At 52.3% G+C, this 22045-nt stretch overlaps 3 protein-coding genes across 4 annotated transcripts; 2 read left to right on the top strand and 1 right to left on the bottom strand.

Moving 5' to 3' along the window:
• Positions 1 to 5198: 5198 nt before the first annotated feature.
• On the top strand, positions 5199 to 9327 carry CD93 (CD93 molecule). 2 transcript variants are annotated; one of them, XM_051614269.1, is made up of 2 exons: positions 5199 to 7023; positions 8198 to 9327. In XM_051614269.1, exons 1-2 carry the CDS (start codon positions 5354 to 5356, stop codon positions 8214 to 8216), a joined length of 1689 nt encoding a protein of 562 aa, XP_051470229.1. In that variant the 5' UTR covers positions 5199 to 5353; the 3' UTR covers positions 8217 to 9327. The 2 variants fall into 2 exon arrangements, with proteins under 2 accessions (XP_051470229.1, XP_051470230.1); XM_051614270.1 differs by having other exon boundaries at positions 5199 to 9327.
• A 5264-nt stretch (positions 9328 to 14591) lies between these two features.
• Positions 14592 to 17700, top strand: THBD (thrombomodulin). The gene has a single exon (XM_051614271.1). It carries the CDS (start codon positions 14618 to 14620, stop codon positions 16277 to 16279), a length of 1662 nt encoding a protein of 553 aa, XP_051470231.1. The 5' UTR covers positions 14592 to 14617; the 3' UTR covers positions 16280 to 17700.
• Positions 17701 to 18691: 991 nt separating this feature from the next.
• On the bottom strand, positions 18692 to 20849 carry SSTR4 (somatostatin receptor 4). Its single transcript, XM_051614275.1, has 3 exons — positions 20756 to 20849; positions 20456 to 20604; positions 18692 to 20131 (listed from the first exon to the last, which is right to left on the bottom strand). Exon 3 carries the CDS (start codon positions 20079 to 20081, stop codon positions 18843 to 18845), a length of 1239 nt encoding a protein of 412 aa, XP_051470235.1. The 5' UTR covers positions 20082 to 20131; positions 20456 to 20604; positions 20756 to 20849; the 3' UTR covers positions 18692 to 18842.
• Positions 20850 to 22045: the final 1196 nt, after the last annotated feature.

Here is a 22045-nt window from a genome sequence, read left to right as displayed (position 1 = left end):
ACCTCCTGACTGGAGATGGAAACCCTCCCACTGGATTTCATCCTTCTGTTCAGATTTTCATTTTTCTGGGTAGGTACAAAACCAGCCAGAGCAGAGCCCACATCCAGCCCAGAACCACTAGGTTTAGCTGCTCTACATGTAAATAAGAGCAGCAAAATCCTTTACAAATGGACAAGCAAGTACAGATCCCAGGACTGATAGTTTCAAGACTGAAGAAGCTGCCTGAGCAAAATGTATAGATCTACCATGACCATTGGGATGGTCGAATAGAGGACAGAGTGGTGAGAAACCCAGCCCTGGTAACCGCCTGCCCTTTCAGCCACACGTTTAGTTAGGGAACAAACTTCATAAATATAACATTTTGGAGCCATTCCCCAGTTGCCAGTAGAGACAGACACACAATTTACATGGGAAACTCACACCCAGTGAAATAAACATGCACAATAAAGATGAGTGAAAAGGGGTCAGTTTATGAGTTTGGATGTGTGCTGCTTCTCCCATCTTGTCCTCACCACATGTGTTTTAATTTTCCTCCCACTCTCCCCCTTACTGTCCTAATAATCCCAGGGAGGCAAAACATGGTGCTCTCCTCACTAAAACTGCCAACAGCAGCAGCGGGAGTAAAAATCTGTTGGACTTAACCCCGATTTGGCTTCAGGTCCATCCCTGTGGTGATCTCTCTCCCCTGCCATTGTCCTTGTCCTGGGCATATGTGCTACCCAGGCTGAATTTCTTAATCTTCAAAGGTTTGCTAGACCACAGCTCAATAAAAGACGATTATTTATTAGTCTCAGGTGCTCTAAGCTTTATTTGGGTGTGGGATTTCTGTGCAGTTTTCCAGAAGGCAGGACACATGGTGATATGTGGATGGAGACCTAGAAACGTCGTCTTCTCTTAGGTCTGCATGGCAATGCTCATCCATGGAAGAGGCTCCCTGGTGCTGCCTTCATACACATAAGCAAATGATTGCCTTCATTACCATGAAATAGGGCCAGCTTGCCAAATTTCAGTAACTTTTCAAAGTAAGTGTCACTGTAAACAGGATTTTGGGAAAAGGTAGCAATTTTCTGCAGTGATCTTTGCAGAAGGGGATGAAAACCCCTCAGTAATCCCTTTCTCCAGAGCAGGGGCAAAAGGTGTTTCTGAGGGAGACAAAAGATCCCAGGGAAATGCAGTTTTCCCTGGAAGAGCATCACAGGCTGGCACACAAGCTGCATTTTCCCTGGCCATAGCCACTGGTCCATGACCACAGAATAACCCTTCCCAACTCTACAGTTATCACCTGCATTGGCAGCATCGTCCTTGGCACCGAGGAAAAGGCAGGACAAATAGGGATGTGCAGCCCTGTGCCTGGCCCCAGGCTTTGGGGATAAAAGGGAAAATTTCCTCTCCACAGGGTGAAGCTGGAGAGGCTTGGGAAAGAGGGAAGTTCTCTCTTCATGGGGCTGCCTTTCATGTGACCTGCTGATAAGGTCTTATTTGAACAAACCCTTGCTTCTCACAGCTATCCAGATCCGGGTAGCTGCAGGATTTGCATAGCCTGATGTAGGAATGTTTTGGTTTTTTTTTTTCAGCGTGGCTGCTATCCCACTGGGGAACATACACTGTGGTTTTGCTCCACGGGCCTGCTCAGCTGCTTTAACAACTGACAGCAAGGTGGAAACACCTTCTGCCCCTCCACGCTGCCACACTCTTTTTGTTACAGACACTTAGAAAAACTCACAGTACCAAAAGAAGTTCTTACAAACATTACTCAGAGCCATTACCACTGAAGAATGTGAAATATTTTAATTTGCTTTTCCTATAAAGCTGGCTTTGTTGCATTTATTCACAGGGAAAATTTTTCATTCTCTGTGTAAAAGGCTCCTGCAAAAATCCTTGAGTGTGATACTCCTCAGTTGCATTTAGGAGAACCTACTGTAGCCCAAAGAGAATTCTAATATACCTGTTGATAACAATATCATAGAATCATAGAATGGTTTGGGTTGGAAAGGACCTTAAAGATCATCTAGTTCCAACCCCCTGCATTGGCCGGGACACCTCCCACTAGATCAGGTTGCTCAGAGCCCCACCCATCCTGGCTTTGAACACTTTCAGGGATGGGGCATCTACAACTTCCCTGGGCAATCTGTTCCAGTGAATATGCAGAATAAGGTTTCTAAATCTGTACACGAAGTATGCATATGTGTGTAATATTATTTGTCTCTGTGTGTGTATATATATATATATATAAAAACCCAATAACTGAGGAGGATATATACTTCCTGAAGAGACAAGACTACATAAAGCAAGTCCTGTTCATGGTACTTTGAGTTTTCTTTCTGTTACTGCACTGCTAATTCCTGCTTCTTAGCAAGGGACTCTGACAGCGGCCACTAAGCATCATCCTTCAAAAATACTGATCTGGAAAATGTTCCAGTAAGCCCTGAGGAAATTTAGATTTTCTTGTTTTAAAATCAGATTATAAAAATGTCAAAAAAGGTGTTGCTGTAAATCCTCAAAACTGAAGTGCACTCATGCCAACACACAGCATCCTCTCCAGTGTTCTCACTGGGCATTAGCAGGAGCCAACCCAGTCGCACATTGCCCAAATTCCCCCAAATTTCCCATCCCGAAAATGTCACTCCCATCCGAAGAGCTGCTCCTCGCCTGGGGCTCGATGCTTTGTACCCCCAACACGATGCCGTGGCCTTGAAGACATCCCCAGAGGAAGCCCAGTTCCTCCTATTCTTCTCTGGCTGCTGCTGGCGCAGGTGTCCCCCCCTCTGGCCCCATTGTCCCTTGTCCCAGCCTTGGAGCTTTGCACAAACAGCCCCTGCTGATGTCAAGCAGACGGTACATGCTTCCTTCTTTGGCCTTGGATAAACATTTTTTAACCGGTTCCTTCAGCAAGCTGATTTTTAATTTGTTTTTAATTTAATTTTATATATCTTTGGAAGTGCAGCATGCCACTTGGCAGGATTTCTGGTCTCCATAAGATAATTTGGTCTTGATGATTAGCTTAAACAGGGGGTTCAGCTGTGGGGGTTGAGAAACAAAGCCCCTTTAAACTTAGGAACCAGGGCTGTGATTGATTTTCAAATGGGAACATCAGCCCAACTGAGAAGAAAATTTAAAAAGCATGGTGTATTTAGTAGAAAACAATAGCAGTATGATGTCTTTAAGTAACCAAAAATTCCTCTCTTGCCAAAACTGTGGGTAAAAATATTAGCAGAAGTTTCACAGACTAAGATCTCACTAAGAAGTGTGGGGGAGGGAGAAGTTTCCTGCACATGAAATTGTAACCAGCCCGTTAATGGCTCTAGCAGGAACATTAATTTTATTAAAATAGATTAAAAGCCACTGGAAAAAGTTATTAGCTATATTCTTGCAAATCAAAGGAAGGGATCTGACATAACGGTCTTGAAAAAGAACTTTCCTTCCCTGGGACAGGAGCCCTGACTTCTACCTGATTAGACCTCATACACACCCTTATGAAGAATATCACCAGCAATTCATTAATTACTCTGCTGGAATGGCCCCTTAGATATGCATCTAGAAATTGTTTTTAAATATTTTTTGTTTGTCCATAACCCCAGCTTGGAAATGCCAAGAGAAGCTATAGTTAGGACAGGCCAATTTTTGTCCAGGGAATTTGGTCAGGCAAAAATTGGTTGTTTGGGTTGTTGAAATACATTGTCAGTTGAGCCCCCACCTTGTCTGACCATTTCAGCTGGAAAGAGAAGACTCCAGCAGTGTAGAAGCAAAGACACATTTAGCAGAAAGGAAATGCTTTTATGTTGAGCTCTTATTTTGTACAAGTGGAAAGAAAATTCCCCTCATTTCTTCCAGTAGGACATTCAGAAGAAAACCAATTTGGGATGGCATGAAAGTATGTTTTCTCCTCCCAAGGCAGTTTTTTGGGTTGGGTGCTGACCCAAAGGAGAGGTTAGTGAAGGGGCTGCAGCTCCTACTGCCCCCTCCTTCGCACCCAAGGTCTATGCAACTTGAGATCCAAAACCCAGCACCAGTCCCAGTCCCTGCTGCTGCGAGATAGAAGCTTTGGGAGAAGATCCTGGGATGCAGAAGGGTGGGCAGACCATCAGCAAGGCAACTGGGATTAGATTTTTGTTAAACTCACTCACTTTTTGCTTGTTTGCTCTCCCAGCAAGCGGAAAGCATGAGCATCTGGAGACCCTCTCCTGCAGTTGTCCCTTCTTCAGGGCAGTCCATTAATCTTCCCTCTCCATCACACTGTCACCATCCTGACCTCACTGCAGGCAGGAGTCTGCCTGGAAAGGACAGCTTTACAGTAAAATAAAAAAGGATGGGGCCAAACCAGGATGTGCCTGGGGCGAGGGGGCTCAAATGTGCATGATGCTGGGACAGAAGTCACTGGCTTCGTTGGCATCACCTGGTCAGAAAAAGGATAACCATAGCAAATTCTATACAAGCCAGTATTTAATTTAAATATTTAAATGTCAATCACGCTGCTAAAATCAGATCCTTCCACACTGTTACAGAGAAGTTGCCTCAAGCTCTTGTAGAGGCTTCTAGCAATGTTAATATTTGTTTAAACCTCACAGCGTGCTGCATTAATGCCTTTGCCCTTTCTCTTCTGGCCTTCTGCACAGCTACTGACATCGGCCAAGCCCAGCTGGTCTCTCCACTACTCCAGACCAGGGTCCAGTGATAACGGGTAACACGGAGCATCACAGCATCTCAGCCTGGTGCCAGCGTAGGGCCTGGGCCAGCACTTTCCCTGGCGCAGACGGGTTGGTATCAGGGACCGTCCAAGCTCGGCTCTGTCCTGGCAGCCTGGACCTTCCCACGACCCAGCTCCTATTTCAGGGCTTCTCCATCTATTTAAAGCGCACGAAGAAGGAGAAAAATGCACTGGAAATGTAGCGTGTGCCTGAGACACCGTGCCAAATATTCGGTTTCTTTCAGAAGCCGATTGCAAGGGATCCCACGGCTTTCTGTTTCTGCTTTATTTCCCCTTTTAGCAATGCTTGGAAACCACCGGGCCCTATAAGGGATTAGAAAAATCATCTGCTGGGTGAGCGAGTAGATGAAGCCGGTGAAAACCACCAAAAAAGCAGGAACCCGGCTTGTTTCTTCTGCAGAAAAGCTTTGCCAGCTGCAGCCTCCCAGCTTTGGGACGGGAGCGAGGAGCCGGCCGCGCCGGGGGGAAGGGGAGGATGGCGAGGCCGGCAGCGCCGGGGCTGTCAACAACCAGCCGGAGCCACGCTACAGGAAGCCGTAGCCTCCGGTGATAAATAGGAGACCGGGCTGCACAGGATGCGGTGGGACGAGGGGATGTGAGCCGGTGGCTGGCGAGTCCGTCTCTCCGTCTGTCCGTCCAGCCGGCGGGATGGCCGTCGCCCGACTGCTGCTGCTGGTGTTGCTGGTGCGGGGCTGCGGCGGGCAGGAGGCCGAGGTGATCTGCGCGGAGACGGCGTGTTACACCTTGCACCGCGCCGAGCTGGGCTGGAGCGCGGCCCAGGAGCGCTGCCGGCACGACGGCGGCAGCCTGGCCCCGGCGCGCAGCCCCGCCGAAGCCCGGCGGCTGCAGGAGCTGCTGGCGGCCGCTGGCTGGCCCGGCCCGGCCTGGATCGGGCTGTGGCTATCGCGGGGACACTGCGTCCAGCCGCAGGAGCCGCTGCGGGGCTTCTCCTGGGCGGCGGGCGGGGAGCCCGGGAATTACACGGCGTGGCTGTCCGAGCCCGCCGTCACCTGCCTCAGCTCCCGCTGCGTCAGCCTGCAGCCGGCCGGCTCCTCCGGCGCGCCGTCTTGGGCCGACCGACCCTGCCGGACTCTGCTGCCCGCCTTCCTCTGCAAGTTCATCTTCCGGGGGATGTGCGGGCCGCTGCCGCTGGCAGGGCCCGGACGAGTCGCCTACACCACCCCCTTCGGGGTCCGCAGCCCGCAGCTGGCGGCCGCCCCCTTCGGCACGCTGGCCCAGGCCGACTGCGAGAGCGGCGGGGGGTCGGCTTTTGCCGTCTGCAAGGGTCCGCTGGAGGACGGAGGCTTCGCCTGGCACCCCCCCGGCCCCCACTGCCCCGCCGCCTGCGCCCACCGCAACGGGGGCTGCCAGCACCGCTGCCTGGAGGAGCCGGGGCAGCCCCGCCGCTGCGCCTGCCGGCCCGGCTACGTCCTGGCGCCTGACATGGCCTCCTGCCTGCCGGAGGACGCTTGCCACCCCAATCCCTGCCAGGGCACCTGCCGGGCACGGCCTGGCGGCTTCGAGTGTGTCTGCGAGGAGGGCTACACCTTGGCGCCCGATGGCCGACGCTGCCTGGATGTGGACGAGTGCCTGGCTGGACCCTGCCAGCACGAGTGCCGCAACACGGCCGGCAGCTTCATCTGCCTCTGCCGGCCCGGCTACGGGGTGACGGGGCCCGGCGGCCGCCAGTGCCGCGATGAGGATGAGTGTGCCCAGCCCGGAGTCTGCCCCCAGCTCTGCCTCAATGTCCCTGGCTCCTTCCACTGTGTCTGCCGGCCTGGCTACCATCGCAGCGGCAATGCCTGCCTGGATGTGGATGAGTGCCTGGAGGATCCCTGCCCTGGGCCCTGCCGCAACTTCCCTGGAAGCTTCGAATGTCTCTGCCCTCCTGGATTTGTCCCGGAGGAGGATGGACGTGGCTGCCGCGCCAGACCCACCACTGGAGCGAAGCACATGGGACAGCCCAGAAGCACCCCAGGCATCCCACGGACCACGGGCACGCTCCAGAGCACGGGTGCCCCACAGACCACAGGCATCCCCCAAACGCTGGGCATCCCTTTTGGGGTGACGCTGCTGGCCCCCACGGCAGCAGGGTCGGCTCCTGACCCTGAGCACAGCGCTGATGGTCCCCGGCTGCTCCTCTACTACATCCTGGGCAGCCTGGTAGCCATCTTGCTGGTGCTGGCCTTCGCCCTGGCCCTGCTGGCTTGTAGGAGGAGGGCGGCCAAAAGGGAGAAGCGGCCGGCCAAAAACGCGGCAGACAACTACTGCTGGGTGCCTGAGCAGCCCGAGAGCCGTGGGGTGGGTGGTGAGCGCAGGTAACGGCACCTTGGGGGACAACGAGGGGGGAGGCAGAGCGTTTGTTTTCTAAATTTAAAAGGAGAAATAAAACGGAGGGGAGAGCATGATGCTGTTAGTTCAACATGGGTTTGGATGTCCAAGAGCCTGTCCTGGGGCTCCTTGCAGAGCGGGAGCGGGAGCTCCCTGAAAAGGGAGGTCTTGGTGCCGGGAGGGGGAAAGCAGCCCACATGAGTCCTGGGGTTTACAAACCAGCCAGGGAAGGGTGAACAGGGACGGTGCTGCCAGCTTGGGATGGGATGGCATTGAATTTACATGTCAGGACTGCTCCTCAGCTCTGCAGACCCTCACCCTGCCTAAAAATAGCAAATTACAAGTATCGATCTGTCTTCGTAAAGGAAAACAGTTGATTTCTCATTCACTCTCCCCTACCTGTGTTTGAAATGGTGACTTGCAACTGCAGCAGTTTCCCTGTCCCGTCTGTGCAGACCCCTGTCCTTGGCCATCCCAAAGACCCACTCCCCTCCCACCTGCCTGGCAGCAGCCAGCCTGCCTTCAGCCCCAGGGTTTGCCTGAAATGGGTTTGAAATTTTCCATCCTTCCCCCTGTAAGCAATACACTGGATGCTGCATTATTGGCTTACTATTCCATATACAACTTTTAATCCTGCTTCATACAAAAGGTTTTCTCAGGGCGGAGTTGTTCCCCAGGTACCTCACTTTACAGAGCTCTTTATACTCTTGACAACGAATTCTCTTTGACCTGTTTCAGTGCGAATCCTCCCCCAAAAATATGAGGGGCAGAGGGGCCATTCTTGCTTCCCATCCCGCAGCACTAGCTTCATTATTTACCCTTGCTCTACAAGGCCAAATGGTGCTAGGGAAGAACAGGGACATGATTTGAAGGGTACGTAAGTTTCCTGAAGTTTTTGCTGGTGTTATTGTATACTTGAGGTTTAATTGCTGCAGAAATGGGAACTGAACACAAAAGAGTTTGCTGAAGGCAGCGACCTGCATCCTGTTCTTCCAAGTGGAGAGGAAAACCCTTTCCTGCCATGTTTTGTTTTGTTTTGTTTTGTTTTTCTTTTCATTGTAAAACTAAAAAACACAACAACTCAAACCAAAACGACACAGGAAAGCGTAGCTGATAGAAATTAATTTTAATGTTCTGTCTGCGATTCCTTTTCTCTGACAGTGGCTGGGAGAAACAGTGAATGCAGTGGCAGCATTCTTGGAAATCCTGCAGAAAAATTCATCCCCTGTTGGTGCTGTGACACGCCAGCCAATACAGGAATAAATTAAGCAAAGGAATGATCCTGCCGCCATCAACGGGACAACCTACATACATAAAATTATACCTGTGCTGTCGGGTCTGTGCAGGGAAAAGGCAGTCCCAGCCACGTGCCTCGCATTGCAGGGATGACTCAGTTTGTTTTATGGAAAGCTGAGGCATATTCCAGACATTAATAGTCTCGGGAGTGCTTTTATTATTTTCAGTTAAGGTATCAATTAAGTGTTGCATATGACACCATGAAAAAGGGAGAAGGAAGCGTAAATGTGGGCTCAGAGCTAGTGCAAATCTGAGAGGTGTTATTTATTCCTCAGTAAAACCTATAATCCTGATTTCTATTACGACCTTGGTGTATTCCTGTGTGTCTGCTGTATTACCAATGGAGTGGGTACAGCCTTGGGAAAACATGGATTTGTTCCCAGGTTTAGTTTGTTTTATCCTCAGTGGACTATTTCCTGATGTAGCATCCTTCACCCTGGTGTGATTACACATGGATGATCTAATGGCTCCCTTTCTTCCTGCTGGAAACGCAGCAGGAACATTTTGATCTGTGTCCTCCTCAGGGAATTATCCAGGGCCTGGTGAATCCCTAAAAGCAAATAGGAACAGGACCAGATAGCTTGGTTCCCTGTCTTAGAGGAGATGGGATGTCCATCCTGGCCCAAAGAGGTTTCACCACGGTACCTGGGGCAGCTCTGCTCCCTGTTCCTAAACAAGGGGCCATTATAAGGAAGATCTAGGATTGTCCTGCTGTCCCCAGGGTAGGCTGAGCTGGCTGATGGTGGGTCTGAGATGCTCTGTACGTATCAACCAATTTGTCATGTAGCAAGTGTTGTATTTTTACAGCCCAGAATTGGGGCATGCCTCATGGAAGTCGCACATCAGGATGGAATGTGACTGTGCTATCCACATGGCGAGGACGTGGCACCGCAGCCTCCGGTGGCTTCTGACTGAAAGACTCAGGTCATCCCACACCTGGAATAATGCTGTATGTTGCTTTTCTGGTGGAACATCAATAAAATCTATACAGAATGTGTCCTCAGTGGTTTTTAACACATATATATGATATTTAAACCTACTGATTTAGTCCATGTAACCCTTGCATTTCCTGTTCTGGGGCAAATGGATCCTCTATCAGTGCTTGTCTTGCATGTTGTGAAGACAGTGGGGTCTCAGCCTTTTACAGGCACTGCTGTCCTGAGAGAGGGCTGTTCGCTCCCTGTCTGCCAAGGCTATGGAATTAGGGCACCAGGATGATCTCAGTTGCATCCCGCAAGCAAGGTCCTGAGCCCACAAGTGAGGTCCAAAGCCTACAAGCAAGGCCCTAAGCCCATAAGCGAGGTCCTAAGCCCACAGGCAAGGTCTTAAGCCCACAAGCAAGTCCTGAGCCCCCAAATGAGGTCCTAAGCCCACAGGCAAGGTCCTGAGCCCCTAAATGAGGTCCTAAGCCGCAAGTGAGGTCCTAAGCCCACAAGCAATCCTGCTGATTTCAGCGTAGATCTGTTTGAGGGCAGAAATCTGCTTCTCTGCCTCTGGTCGGCAACTGGGCACAGAAGTCAGTGGGTGAATTCAAACTGCAGGATGGCAAGTGGCTAGAGCTGCCTCCACGACATACCCTACCAAAGAAAGGCCATCCTCAGAAGGGAAGAAGTCACAAAGATGAGGGGAAAAACCTCCATGACACAAAAACCCAACTCTTGTCACCCGTGTCTGGCATGTTTTTATCAGTCATTGACATTTGGCTTCTGTAGCGTTTAAAAACAAGAAAGCCCTCAAAAAACCCCCAAACCAAACCAAAAACAAACCCCAAACAAAAAAACCAAAACCAACCAAACCCAAAAAAACAACCAACCTAAAAAAATCCCCACAATCAAAACCCAATTCATTAAGCTGTGTGGGCTGGGTCAGGGGGACAGGACAGAGTGTAAAGGTATGTCACTGAGCCGAGTGATGGTAGGAGGAGAAGTCTCACACTTGCCATGCCAGATATCTCAAAGCCCTGGCCTGGGGCGGCTGTAATCCCTGTGGGAAGCAGCACCGGCTGCTTTCCCTGGTCGTGGGCCAAGAATGGACAGAAAAATATGAGCCATAGGGAAGAAAAACTCCTGGGTGTGCTTGCAGAGCCAATCTCAGGCCCACTAATGCTCTGAAATGGTATTTACTGTGTCTGGGGTGGGGGGCGGGAACTGGGGCTACACAGACATGGAGAGGGCATGGAGAAGACCAATGTTTTACCAAGGAAGATGACCTGATGTGACTATCCCAGCCCTGCTGGCCCTAAAGCCGTGCAAACACAGCTCCCTCCAGGCAAACCTGCCCCAAGGAGTGCTGTTAATTAATGAGCAGCCAATTAAGCATCCGCAGTGTGACTACGCAGTGGCAGCCCCTTGCAGGTCCCTGCCTGGGTGTCTGGAGTCTTATTTTTGGATATGTTTATTAGTCGAGCACTTCCTGGCCTGGGGATATTTTTCTCCTTGCTGACCCAGTGCAGGGAAATTGGCCTTTCCTGCCAGGGACAGCGACTGGAGGGGGCACCAGGGAGCCCCAGGCACATCTGCCAAATCTGGAATGAGGGACCGTCAGGCAGGTTTAATGATCCCCAGTGGGATCGTGTACAGACCATACATGGATGGGGAAGCTACCTTATGGTCTGATGGACATTTTGTTTAATCTTGACACAAAAATTTAATATGATATTAAATATTATAGTATAGTATATTATTTGTATTGTATTGTAATGTATAAACTATACTATAATATGTTATACTATATACTCTATTATTCTATATGCTATATATTATAACCATACTTTTCTATTCGTATTATGTTATAGTAATTATATTATTTGTATTGCATTATATTAATTAAACTGTATTATACTATACAAATTATTTTTATTAACTATACTAATGATATTATTTGTACTACATTCATCATACTAGATGACATTGTATTAATTATGTTATACTATATTGTATTAATTCTATTCCATTCTATTATTATATTATATTATATTATATTATATTATATTACATTACATTACATATCACATCAATGTGTAGTATACTATAGTATATTTATATTATGATATATTAATTATATTATTTGTATTGTCTTAATTATACTATATTAATTCTATTCTATTCTGTTCTGTTCTATTCTATTCTATCCTTGTATACTATTACATGATATTAAATTGTGTACACCCATCAGCATTCTGACCATGGGAACTCCACTTCCCCCATCCCACAAACCAGCAAGGAAAATCCGTGACCCACACCCCACGGCTGCATTCCCAGTCCCCACCCCCCACATTTCCCTGGCCCAGGGTGACAATGTCACCCGGGTGAGTCGCACCAAGAGCAGCCAAGGGTGTCTCCCCACCCAGTCCCCCCTGTTCTTTTACCACGACAGACAGCCCGGAATGTCCCTCAGGAACTTTGCACTACGGAGGAGCAGGATTAATCAGCATTCCTGCAGGAAAAGCGGGATGTCAGCAGGAAGGGCCGTGCTGGTGCTGTGAGTCAGCTCGGCCTGCTCGGGGAAGGGGTGGAAGAGCGTCGGTATGAGACACAATTAGTAAACCATGATTAATCTAGTTCCTCCTGCCCTCTTTATCTTTCCCTCCGACCAGCACCATGAACCCTGCAAACTGCTGCTGGCAGGGCAAGGGCTTCAGGGCTGAGGACTCATTGTTTGGGGAGTGCTGCAGTTCCTGGAAAGTTTTGGAACATTTCTCATCAGGCAGCCTTGAAAAGGAACTTTTATCTTGGTTTATAATTACTTTAAAAAGAAAAGAACAGAAATCTGGTTGTGTGTTGTTTGTTTTTTTTTTTCATTTTTCACCCATTACATTCTGTCTCCTTTCTTTGCCCGTTGTTTGCCCTGACCTTTCTTCCTCTTCTTTTGCAGTTCTGCTTCTGAAAACAGAAAAATGAAAAGAAAGAGGAAAAAGACTACCACAAGTGAAAAAAAGTAATATCAGCTGGGGAAACAACAGGTTTTACTAAAGCAAAGAAAGGCTGCCACTACCAAGCCCTCCAGGAATACTCTGGGAATGACCCTATTTACCCATTTTATAGCAATGAAGAGTTACTGAGCTCTTCTTGAGTGAAATATTTTACTGGTATGGGCCAGAAGGCTACTGCAAGCTCACACATCCCCTAACCCATTCCTCCATTCCAGAAGAACACCTTTCTCCCTGGGGAACAACCCTGATGAGGAAATTCAAACCCACTGACATTTCTTTCTTGCGCAGGTGACAGAGCTAAGGTTTTCCAGATGAAATGCTAGTTTAGGATGCTCTGTAGGGCAAGATCTGAGACGTCCAGCACTCTTCCTGTGGATTGAGCAGCAAATGGCACCTCCTGGATATTCCCCTTCTCAGAAAAGCCGGGGATGAAGGTGGAAAAAGAGGCTGAAGGCAGGCAGGAGGAAAGACAAGCTCCTCTGCCTGCTCCTGTTACTATCAGGCTACATTTGCAGCTACCAAACAGCACAGCTTGCTTGCTGTTTTTTAAAATTACTATTATTATTATTGTTGTTGTTGTTTTTTATTAAGGTTTATTAAGGTTTATTATTACTCTTTTCCCCATCTTTCCTTTTCTCTGCAGCTGGAATCAATGCCCACAGCATCGCGTGAGCTACACAAACTGCCGGGGGCTGGAAGAGGACAAGACAAACTACCAGAATTTAATAAAGTACTTCCCTAGCAATGAGCAAAGCAAGGAAATATGGATTTGCTTCTCCACAGGGGATCCCCAGGGCTAATTGCAGTGGCAAAAACACCACTCAAAATTGGAAAAAAAAAAAAAAAAAAGGAAAAAAAAGAGGGTATAATCCCCTTTTGCTTTGAGTGGCAAAGCTTTGCATGTTTGCTTTTAATTTTTGTTTTGCTCTTGGCTGTGTTCTGGCAGCAGAGGTGGATCCTGCAGAGATAAAACCGTGGAAAGGGTCCAGCTGCTCCACCAGCAGCAGCTGCAGTGCCTGCAGGGATAGGGTACACTGGGGATGGGGCTTCTCCCCCGGGGCTCCACGCCAGCCTGGGAGCAGGGAGGCTTCCCAAGGCAGGGCACACCAAGCTGCTGCCCCCTCTTCATGCTGATTTTCTCTAATTTCAAGAGCAAGGCCACAGCCAGCCCTGTTTGTCCACTGCAGTAGGGGACTGATTTGCAAAGCCCAGGGAAATCCCACTTTTTTGTTTGTTTGTTTGGTTTCTGGCATCCCATCTTACCTCAAATCCTCTGGGACTACTTTGCAGGACTGCAAACTGTAGGGCACAAGGAGATGATCCCCCAAGATCATCCCCCAAGAGCAGGGAAGGGCTCTCCCAAGTCCCTCAGTGATATAGCAAATATCAGTAAATCCCTGAGAATATAACATAATTTATTTTATTTTTGCAAAAAGCCCAGGGTTTTTTTCTTCCAAGTCTGGCTTTGTCCTGGAAGGGCTGGTAGCTGATGCCTGCCTTCACTCTTGCAGTAGACATTGCCCTGCACTGTGCCACCTCCCTTAGGGACCCTGTCTCGCTCCTGAAGAAGCTGGTAAGAGGCCAAGGGGTGGGCAAGCATGGCCACTGGCCCCATAGCCTCAAATCCTGTCTACCCTGGGTAGTATCTGGTGGCCCTGTGTGGTCCACATCTGAGCGGCAGCCTCTCTTAAAGCAACTGATGTGACATGAAGATGCTGAAGCTCGGAGAGGTGATGGAGGAGCAGTGGGGTTGGAAGGGACCAGCAGGCCTCTGGTGGTGTCCTGACAGGCATCCTGAGTGGGGACAGCTCACGGGTGGGTGCTGCTGTCATTGCTGTCTCACATCAGCTTCAGGGGCTATGTGGGTTTTGGAGTGGTGCTGGACCAAGACGGGGGCGGGGGGGATGTCTGACTACCCTCTTGGGGTGTACTTCAGCAAGTCACAGTCCGTCCAGTGCTTGCAGGAGGAGAAAACGTCGTTTATCCGGCTGCTCATGCTCTTGGGAGAGCCGTCTCTAAGGCATCCCGCAGGGCTACCCGGAGGACACCTCAACCCCCCCCCTTCCGCCCCGGCTCTCCGTGGGGGAGCATCCCCGACCCGGGATCGGCCCCGACTGGGCGGGGAGGAGCCGGTAGAAGGCCGGGGAAGGTTGGGCGGTGGGTGGGTGGGGAGAGGCTTGCCGGGATTTACCCGCCCCTGCTCCCCCCCTCCCGCAATCCCTGGGCAGAGCAGCGGCGGCCCGTCCCCGGAGGCGCTTCCTTCCTGCGGCGGGGAGGGTTTATAAATCGGGGGGGAGGACGGGCAGAGCCATGCCAGAGATTCGCCGCTCCGGCCGGCCCCTCCGCCGCCCGCCATGCGGCGGCTTTCACTGCTGCTGCTGCTACTGCTGGGGCAGGGGCTTGGGGGGCAACCCCAGCCCGACCCCCCCTCGGGCGCCCAGTGCTTGGAGCACGATTGCTTTGGCATCTTTTGGGGGGCTCGTCCCTTCGCGGAGGCCAGCGCAGCGTGCGAAAGGGGTGGCGGCCACTTGATGACCGTCCGTTCCACCGTGGCGGAGGATGCCATCGCCCTGCTGCTGCAGAACCGTAGCGGGCGACTGTGGCTGGGGCTACGCTTGCCCCGGCCTTGCACCGACCCGGCTCAACGCCTGCGGGGCTTTCAGTGGGTGACGGGCGATGGCCGCACCGACTATTCCAACTGGGAGCCCTCGACGGGGCAGCAGACGTGCGGGGAGAGGTGCGTGACAGTGTCCCGGGAGCTGCGGTGGGAACAGCGGAGGTGCGAGGAGCCGGCCGACGGCTTCCTCTGCGAGTACAACTACAGGGGCAGCTGCCCACGCTTGCCCCCCGTCGAGGGGCTGCCCGTCACCTACACCACCCCCTTCGACGCCCGCGGCGGGGACTTCCTGGCTCTTCCCCCCGGCAGCGTCGCCCTCATCCCAGCCATGGGGCTGGAGCTGCGCTGCGACGAGGCAGGGGACAGCGGGGGGCTAAGGTGGGGCCGTAATGCCCCGGGGGCTTGGCCTTGCCGCCTGGATAACGGGGGCTGCGAAGGGGCCTGCAGCGAGGAGGGCGGGGGCCGGCCGCGCTGCTCCTGTCCCGACGGCAAGATGCTGGCCCCCGACGGCCGCGGCTGCAGTTCGCCCTGCGCCGGAGCTCCGTGCCAGCACCACTGCGTGGTGGCCGGCAGCAGCTTCGTCTGCATGTGCGATCAGGGGTACCAGCTGGCGGCCGACGGCAGCAGCTGCAAGGACATCGACGACTGCGCCACGGTGCCCAGGCTGTGCGAGCAGGTCTGCATCAACACCTTGGGCGGCTTCTTGTGCAGCTGCTACCGCGGCTACGAGATGGTGAAGGAGCGCTGCCAGCCCATATCCCGCTGCCAAGAGACACCCTGCGAGCAGCAATGCGAGGACGTGCCTGAGGGGGACGGGTACCGCTGCAGCTGCTCCCCTGGATACGCGGTGGACCCGCGGGACCCCACCCGGTGCCTCCGGCACTGCAACGTCAGCCAGTGCCCAGCTGAGTGCGACAGCTACGGTGAGTCCTGTGAGTGCCCCGACGGCTTCGTGCTGGAAGAGGATGACGAGGGGCAGATGATCTGCTTGGACTTTGATGAGTGTAGCATGAACTACTGCTCAGACAACTGCACCAACCACCCGGGTGGCTACCAGTGCCACTGCCAGGATGGCTACCAGCTCTTTGACCAGAACGACTGTGTCAAAATCCCACTGGGGGATAAGGAGGAAGAGTACTCGGGGGATTTTGGGCCCCAGACCCCCATCCCCAGCCGGACTCCACCTAAGGTAGGGCATCTCCATCCCGGTGTGCTGGTGGGCATTGCTGTGGGTGCCCTCTCCGCCACCCTGGCCCTGCTGGCCCTGGGCTACCACCTGGTGAGGAAGCGCTGCAGGCCTGCTGCCTCCATGGATTACAAGTGCAGCGGCCCCCACGAGAAGGAGATGGGACTTCAGCCAGTTGCCTCTAGCTGTGCCACCTCTGGCCAGAAACTGTAGGGAGGCTGGGATGGATGGAGAGAGAGGGAGGTGGACAGAACTGGGTAACATTTACTTCCTTGCCCCTACACCCCCCAGCAATTTTTTTAATGATAAAGAGCATTTGGGAAAAGCTGTGATCATCCCCACTCCCAAAAAATACTCGCTGCTTTCCAGCTGGCTCTTGCAATGCTCTCTCTGTAGAGCGGGTTGGGTGGAAGGCACAGAGTGCTTTGTTTCAGCTCCCTTTGCTCACTCAGCTTTCCTTTTCCTGAGCCAGCTGCTGGAGGGGGCTCCAAGGAAAATCCACATTACAGGAGGGATGTCTCCATCTGGAACTGTTTAAATCCACATCAATGTGGGGGAGAGCACGCGTGCCACAGCTGGCAGAGGCGTTGCAGAGCATGGAAGGTTGCTTTGCCCCAATTTCCCCTCTTCTTGGCAGGGAGTGTGCCGTTGGGCTGGACGTGACTGTTTTCCCAGGGTGGTGAGGAGCTGGGATGCTCCTGCCATTGGTCTGGGTTAAGTTTTGGTTTTTTGAGTGACGGAAGAAGGAGCAAAGATCTAGTAGTGGTCAGCACTTTGCCTTGCTCACCAGCAGAAATCTCAGTTTTTGGTCACCCCTCCATCTTTTATCTCTCACCTCTGCCAGCTGAGCACTTTTCACCATAAATCCTGAGTGACAGTGAGGATCCTGCTCAGAGTCCCCATGTGAGGGCTCAAATGCCTGATTTTTATTCCATATTACCATTTCTGGGCTTTTTTTGGGGTACTATGGAGGTTAAATTTGGGTCCCAAGAATGTTAGGGTAATTTTTTCCATGCTAGGAAAGGTCATTCACAGCCTCACATTCCCTATGCAAATTCTTCCACAATTTTCTGCTGTTCTTGGGTTAAACTGTTTGGGTTTGGGGGTTTTTTGTGTGTTTTTGTTGTTTTGCTGGTTTTTTGTTGTTGTTGTTGTTTTTTGTGGTTTTTTTTTTTCCACAACCCTTCTTAACTGACCCCTCCTGTCTGCAGTGTTTTTTCCTGTATTCCTTCAGTTTTGTCCCAGGGCTGAGTTTAAAACATGTTGAAGCTTGTGGGAAAACTTTCCTGGGGGGACAGGATCCAGCCCGCTGCTTGCTTCCCAGCCACGGACTGCGGGGAAATCTAGGAATTGTGTGTTTTTCCAGCTCTGCACAACAAGCACGCTGCCAGAGGGGGGTGTGTGTGTGTGTCCCCTCTTGATATGATGGAGCTGCGTTGCATCCTCCAAGGGAAATGAAAAAAATGTTTTATTTTGACCTTAGCTTTCCTGATGTAAATGGTTCCACCCACTGTTTTATACACCCAGCACATTTGTAAATATTTATTTATTGGAAATATACCCTACGCAATGCCCAATCACATGGTGATTTTGTGTGTAGACCAATAAAGCTTTTACAGTCTGGTTTATAGAAAGCTGCTAATGGAATATTCTGTCTCCTCCTCCTGAAGAAAGAAAAAAAAAACCACAAAACTTTCTCCTCACTGAGCTCCAGAAGTCACAAGCCAAAATAAAAATAAAAATTAGAAAAAAAAAAAGGAGCTGTGGACTCTTCGTGGAGAGTCAGGCTGGGTTGCCCTGCTGGTTGTTTCACCAGTGTGATTAAAATAGAAGGAATGAACCATAAATAGTGGAGAAGGAGAATAACATGAAAAGGACAAAGTTTAAACCGAATGAGCTGGAAATGGCTAATTTAATGGTACTTGGTGTGGCCGAGCTGAGACAGCCCCGGTGCAGCTCCTCAGCTCAGGTTCCTGTGGGGATGTCTGTCAAGTAGCACTAGGAGGGATATTTACCTATGGCTAAGGGAGCTTGATCCGGTTCTCCTGGGTTTCCTTGTGGAAATTACAATTTTGGTCCTGTGTGCGCAAAAATCCTGGGAATTCAGGGAAGGGCAGGGGAGGTTTATTGGTGGGACCAAAATTTTTTCCTTCCCCCATTTGCTAAAGGGAGGTTTGGGGCTCCCTGGCATTGTTTGTGTAGTCTTGAGCTCTGATCTCTGATCTCAGTCACTCAGAAACACCCCCCCCTTTTTTTTTTTTTACTTTTTTTTTTACTTTTTTTTTTTAACTTCTTTATTTTTTTTAACCCCTTGGGTGGGTACGATCCTGTGCTCTCAATGCCCCACAGAGCTGCTGGAGAAGTCCAGTCTGGTCCTGTCCCTCATCCTGCTATGAACGTGGTGGGGCTGATGGGCTTTAGAACTTTTTCTCCAACTTTCAGAGCATGTTTTTGGAAGGAAGGGGCAGTCTGGGTGGTGTTATTCTGGAGTGGCACCTGCCCCACGGCTACACTCCCCCTTCAGAAGTACCTCTGGAAATCCTCACTCTCCCTCAGCCCAGCACAGCCTCCTAATTGAGGACAGTGCAATAATTACTCAGTCAAAGTAATTACCTGTATCATGGGCCGGTCTTATGGCTTTTTATTTCGTCAAGCCGCACAGCACGAGTGAGGAGCAGCAGTGCGGGGCATGGCAGCGTGTCCCCTCTCCGGCCAGCATCCCCTTTGCTGCAGGACAGGGCACATGCCCAACCTGCTGCTTGGAGTTGGGGACAGCCTAGAAAGCGGTGGTCCTTGCCAGGAGGGGTCCAGGCTTGCAGCAGGGCTGGGGGTGCACGGGCTCCTGCTGGCAGGGCAGGGGTGGGCAGATGCAGCCCTTGCCCTTGTCGTCCCCCCGGGGAGGGGTGCAGTAATCAAGGGGCTCTTCCTCCTCCTCCTCCTCAGCGGTACCCTCCTTGGCGTGGCAGCAGCAGAGGCTGGCATCGAGGCAGCGGCGCAGCACGCCATGGAAGGAATGCCTGAAATTTTCTGAGAGGAAGCCGTAAAGGATGGGGTTGGCACAGCTGTTGGAGTAGCTGAGGATGAGGGAAGCGTTGTTGACGGTGGCATCCAAGCGGCCAGGCAGCAGGAGGTTGACCACCTGCACCACATAGAAAGGTAGCCAGCAGATGACGAACATGGCCACCACCATCAGCACCAGGCGTGTCAGCTTGCCCTCGGAGCGCCGGCGCTGTTGCCAGCCCACCCGCTGGGCCACTGCCCGCATCTTGCCCACGATCAGCAGGTAGCACAGCCCCATGGCCAGCACCGGCAGCAGGAAACCCAACAAGGTGGTGTAGACCACAAAAGCTGCCGACCAGGCCGGGCTTGGCCACAGGAGGTTGCAGGCTACTGCCTGGCCATCGTGGGTGGTTGCTGTGCCGGCGAAGATGGGGATGGGTGAAGCCACCAGCAAGGAGAGGAGCCACACCCCCCCGTTGACCATCTTGGCCACCCGAGGACGGCGGTAGGTGGCTGCCCGCAGCGGGTGCACCACTGCAATGTAGCGGTCCAGGCTGAGGACAGTCAAGCAGAAGACACTCGTGAACATGTTGAGGCCGTCGACGCCCAGCACGGTGCGACACAGGGCCCGGCCAAAGGGCCAGTGGTGCAGGGCAGCCGAGGTGGCCACAAAGGGAATGCTGAGCATGAAGAGTTCATCGGCAATGGCCAGGTTGAGCAAGTAGATGTTGGTGGCTGTCTTCATCTTGGCGTAGCGCAGGATGACAAAGATGACCAGGGAGTTACCCAGCAGCCCCAGCAGGCACACCAGGGCATAGATGCACTGGATGACCACCATGCCTGCCATCTCGCCTGCCTTGCTGCCCCATTCTGCCTGCCCCTGCTGCCGGCCGGCCTCCCCCGATGCCGCGCTGGTGTTGGGGGGCACCTCAGAGGCAGCCCAGCTGGATACAGTCCAGAGGGGCACGCTGGCTGCCTGGGACCCCGCCGGGAGCTGCTCAGCGTCGGTGCTCATGCTTGGTGGTGGTCCATGGAGGGGACACTGCTGGGGGGGAGGAGGGCAGCCTGCAGGCAGGGCATGGGCAGAGAGAGAAGGGGATGAGAGCTGTGGTGCCCAGCTGTGGTCCCCCTGCCCCCTCCATCCACCCCCCTCCCTGCCCAAGTGCCTTCACATCATTCCTGAGGGCAGCAGCATCTCTCCCCAGGCCAAAGCATCCCTTTCAGGGTCCTAACTGGGTGTCCAGGGGGGGCACCTGGGCTGCAAAGCGGTGGCATGGTGTGGGAATCAATGCCACCATTTGTCTTGATGAACCTAACGAATCTCAACGGTTTCATTAACCCCTGCGGAGAAAGCAAGCAGAGGAACCGAGCTGGATAGAGATGTTTTACCTCTCAACCCTCCGGGGACTGAAGGAGCCTCCCTCCTCACTGCCGGGGGGGCAGCAGCAGGCGCTGGGAGCTGCTCCGGTGGGATCGGCCGGCTGTTGGCGATGCAAAGTCCCGCTTGACCCGAATCAGATGACCAGAAGGATCCGGACCTTTTAAAGTGAAAGACAGACCATGCTCGCTGGATGGGAACACAGGCTATTGCCCCCGCCCGCGTGAAAATCAGCTTTCCAGTCAAAAAGAAATCAGTAATAATAATTTTTTAAAAATCCAAGTTTACAGATAATAAAGCAGCAGCCGTACCCGAGCCCCTTTTCCCTCAGGTGTGGGGTGTTCTGCCGGCTGTGCCCGCGGCGAGGGGACACGGCATCCTGCGGGGCTCTGCGGGCACTGCGGCGGGCGGGATGCTGCAGCGGGGCGGGAGGGACCCGGCCCCTGTCGCCCCCCGCCTCCGCATCCCCCCGCGCCCCGGCGGCGGGTCCCTGCGGGCTGTCCCCGCCCGGGCACGGCAGAGATGGAGGCAGGTTGCCCTGGCGACTGCCGACAGCCCGCCCCCCCGTGCTCGCTCTCGCATCCCCGCCCCGCATCCCCGCTTCTCCCTCGCTCCCGCATCCCTGCAGCGCATCCCTGCTTTCTCCCTCGCTTCCGCATCCCTGCTTTCCCCCTCACTCCTATACCCCTGCCGTCCATCCTTCCCCCTCCCCAGCCCTTCCCCACCAATCCCCACTGCAAGATGGGGGTGGATGCAGGCTGGGACCCCCCGGCTGCACTATGGCCCCCCCTTCCCTGGCAAGTGAGGAGCATCCTACAGCACCAGGCCTCCAAAACCCGAGGGATGGGGGGGTGAGGACCAGCCCCAGCCTGGCCCCAAAACCAGTTATGCACCAAAAACCTCACCCCAAATCAAAATCTACACTTAATTTCCCAGTGCAATGAGAAAAAAAAAAGGGCAGAGATTGATTAATATTAATAGTATTATCATTATTATTTTAAGCAACTGCTGTGTTCGGGGTTATTTTTCTATGAGAGGGACCAAGTAACAAGTGATAAAACAAGAGGAAATCACCTCAAGTTATCCAGGGCAGGTTTAGATTGGATATTGGGAACAATTTCTTCCCCAAAAGTATTGTGAGGCCCTAGCACAAGCTGCCCAGGGCAGGAGGGATCACTGGAGGGATTTCAAAGATGTGTAGAAGTGGTGCTGAGGGACATGGTTTAGTGGTGGCCTTGGCAGTGCTTGGTTAATGGTTGGACTTGATCTTAAAGGTCTTTTCCAACCCAATCAATTCCATAATTCTCTGATTCTGAGGACATCTTTGTGCTGAGAAATCACCACCAGTGGCTCAGCTTGGGGACAGCCCAGGTCTGGGTCAGGGAGGACCAGCTGTCATCATCTGGGGACATTCTGGTGGTGCAGACCTAACCTATTGCTCCTGCCTGGTCCAGGCCACCAAGTGATGGAGCAAAGGACATTTTTTGTGGTTATCAGGGGATTCTGACCACTCGGGTGGGAATACAGATAAATTCATATATTGTATTACTGGGAAAGGGCTTGATACATGTGGGAAAGCAGGTGCAATTTTCCTCTTGGTG

This window comes from Apus apus, chromosome 3, assembly GCF_020740795.1.
Source record: "Apus apus isolate bApuApu2 chromosome 3, bApuApu2.pri.cur, whole genome shotgun sequence".
Lineage (NCBI taxonomy): Eukaryota > Metazoa > Chordata > Aves > Apodiformes > Apodidae > Apus > Apus apus.
Note: the sequence above shows the minus strand (reverse complement) of the source record. Positions and strands in the feature narration are given on the sequence as shown.

Coding starts and splice junctions, on each gene's coding strand:
- CD93 (XM_051614269.1), top strand. CDS start 5,354: ATGGCCGTCGCCCGACTGCTGCTGCTGGTGTTGCTGGTGCGGGGCTGC.
- THBD (XM_051614271.1), top strand. CDS start 14,618: ATGCGGCGGCTTTCACTGCTGCTGCTGCTACTGCTGGGGCAGGGGCTT.
- SSTR4 (XM_051614275.1), bottom strand. CDS start 20,081: ATGAGCACCGACGCTGAGCAGCTCCCGGCGGGGTCCCAGGCAGCCAGC.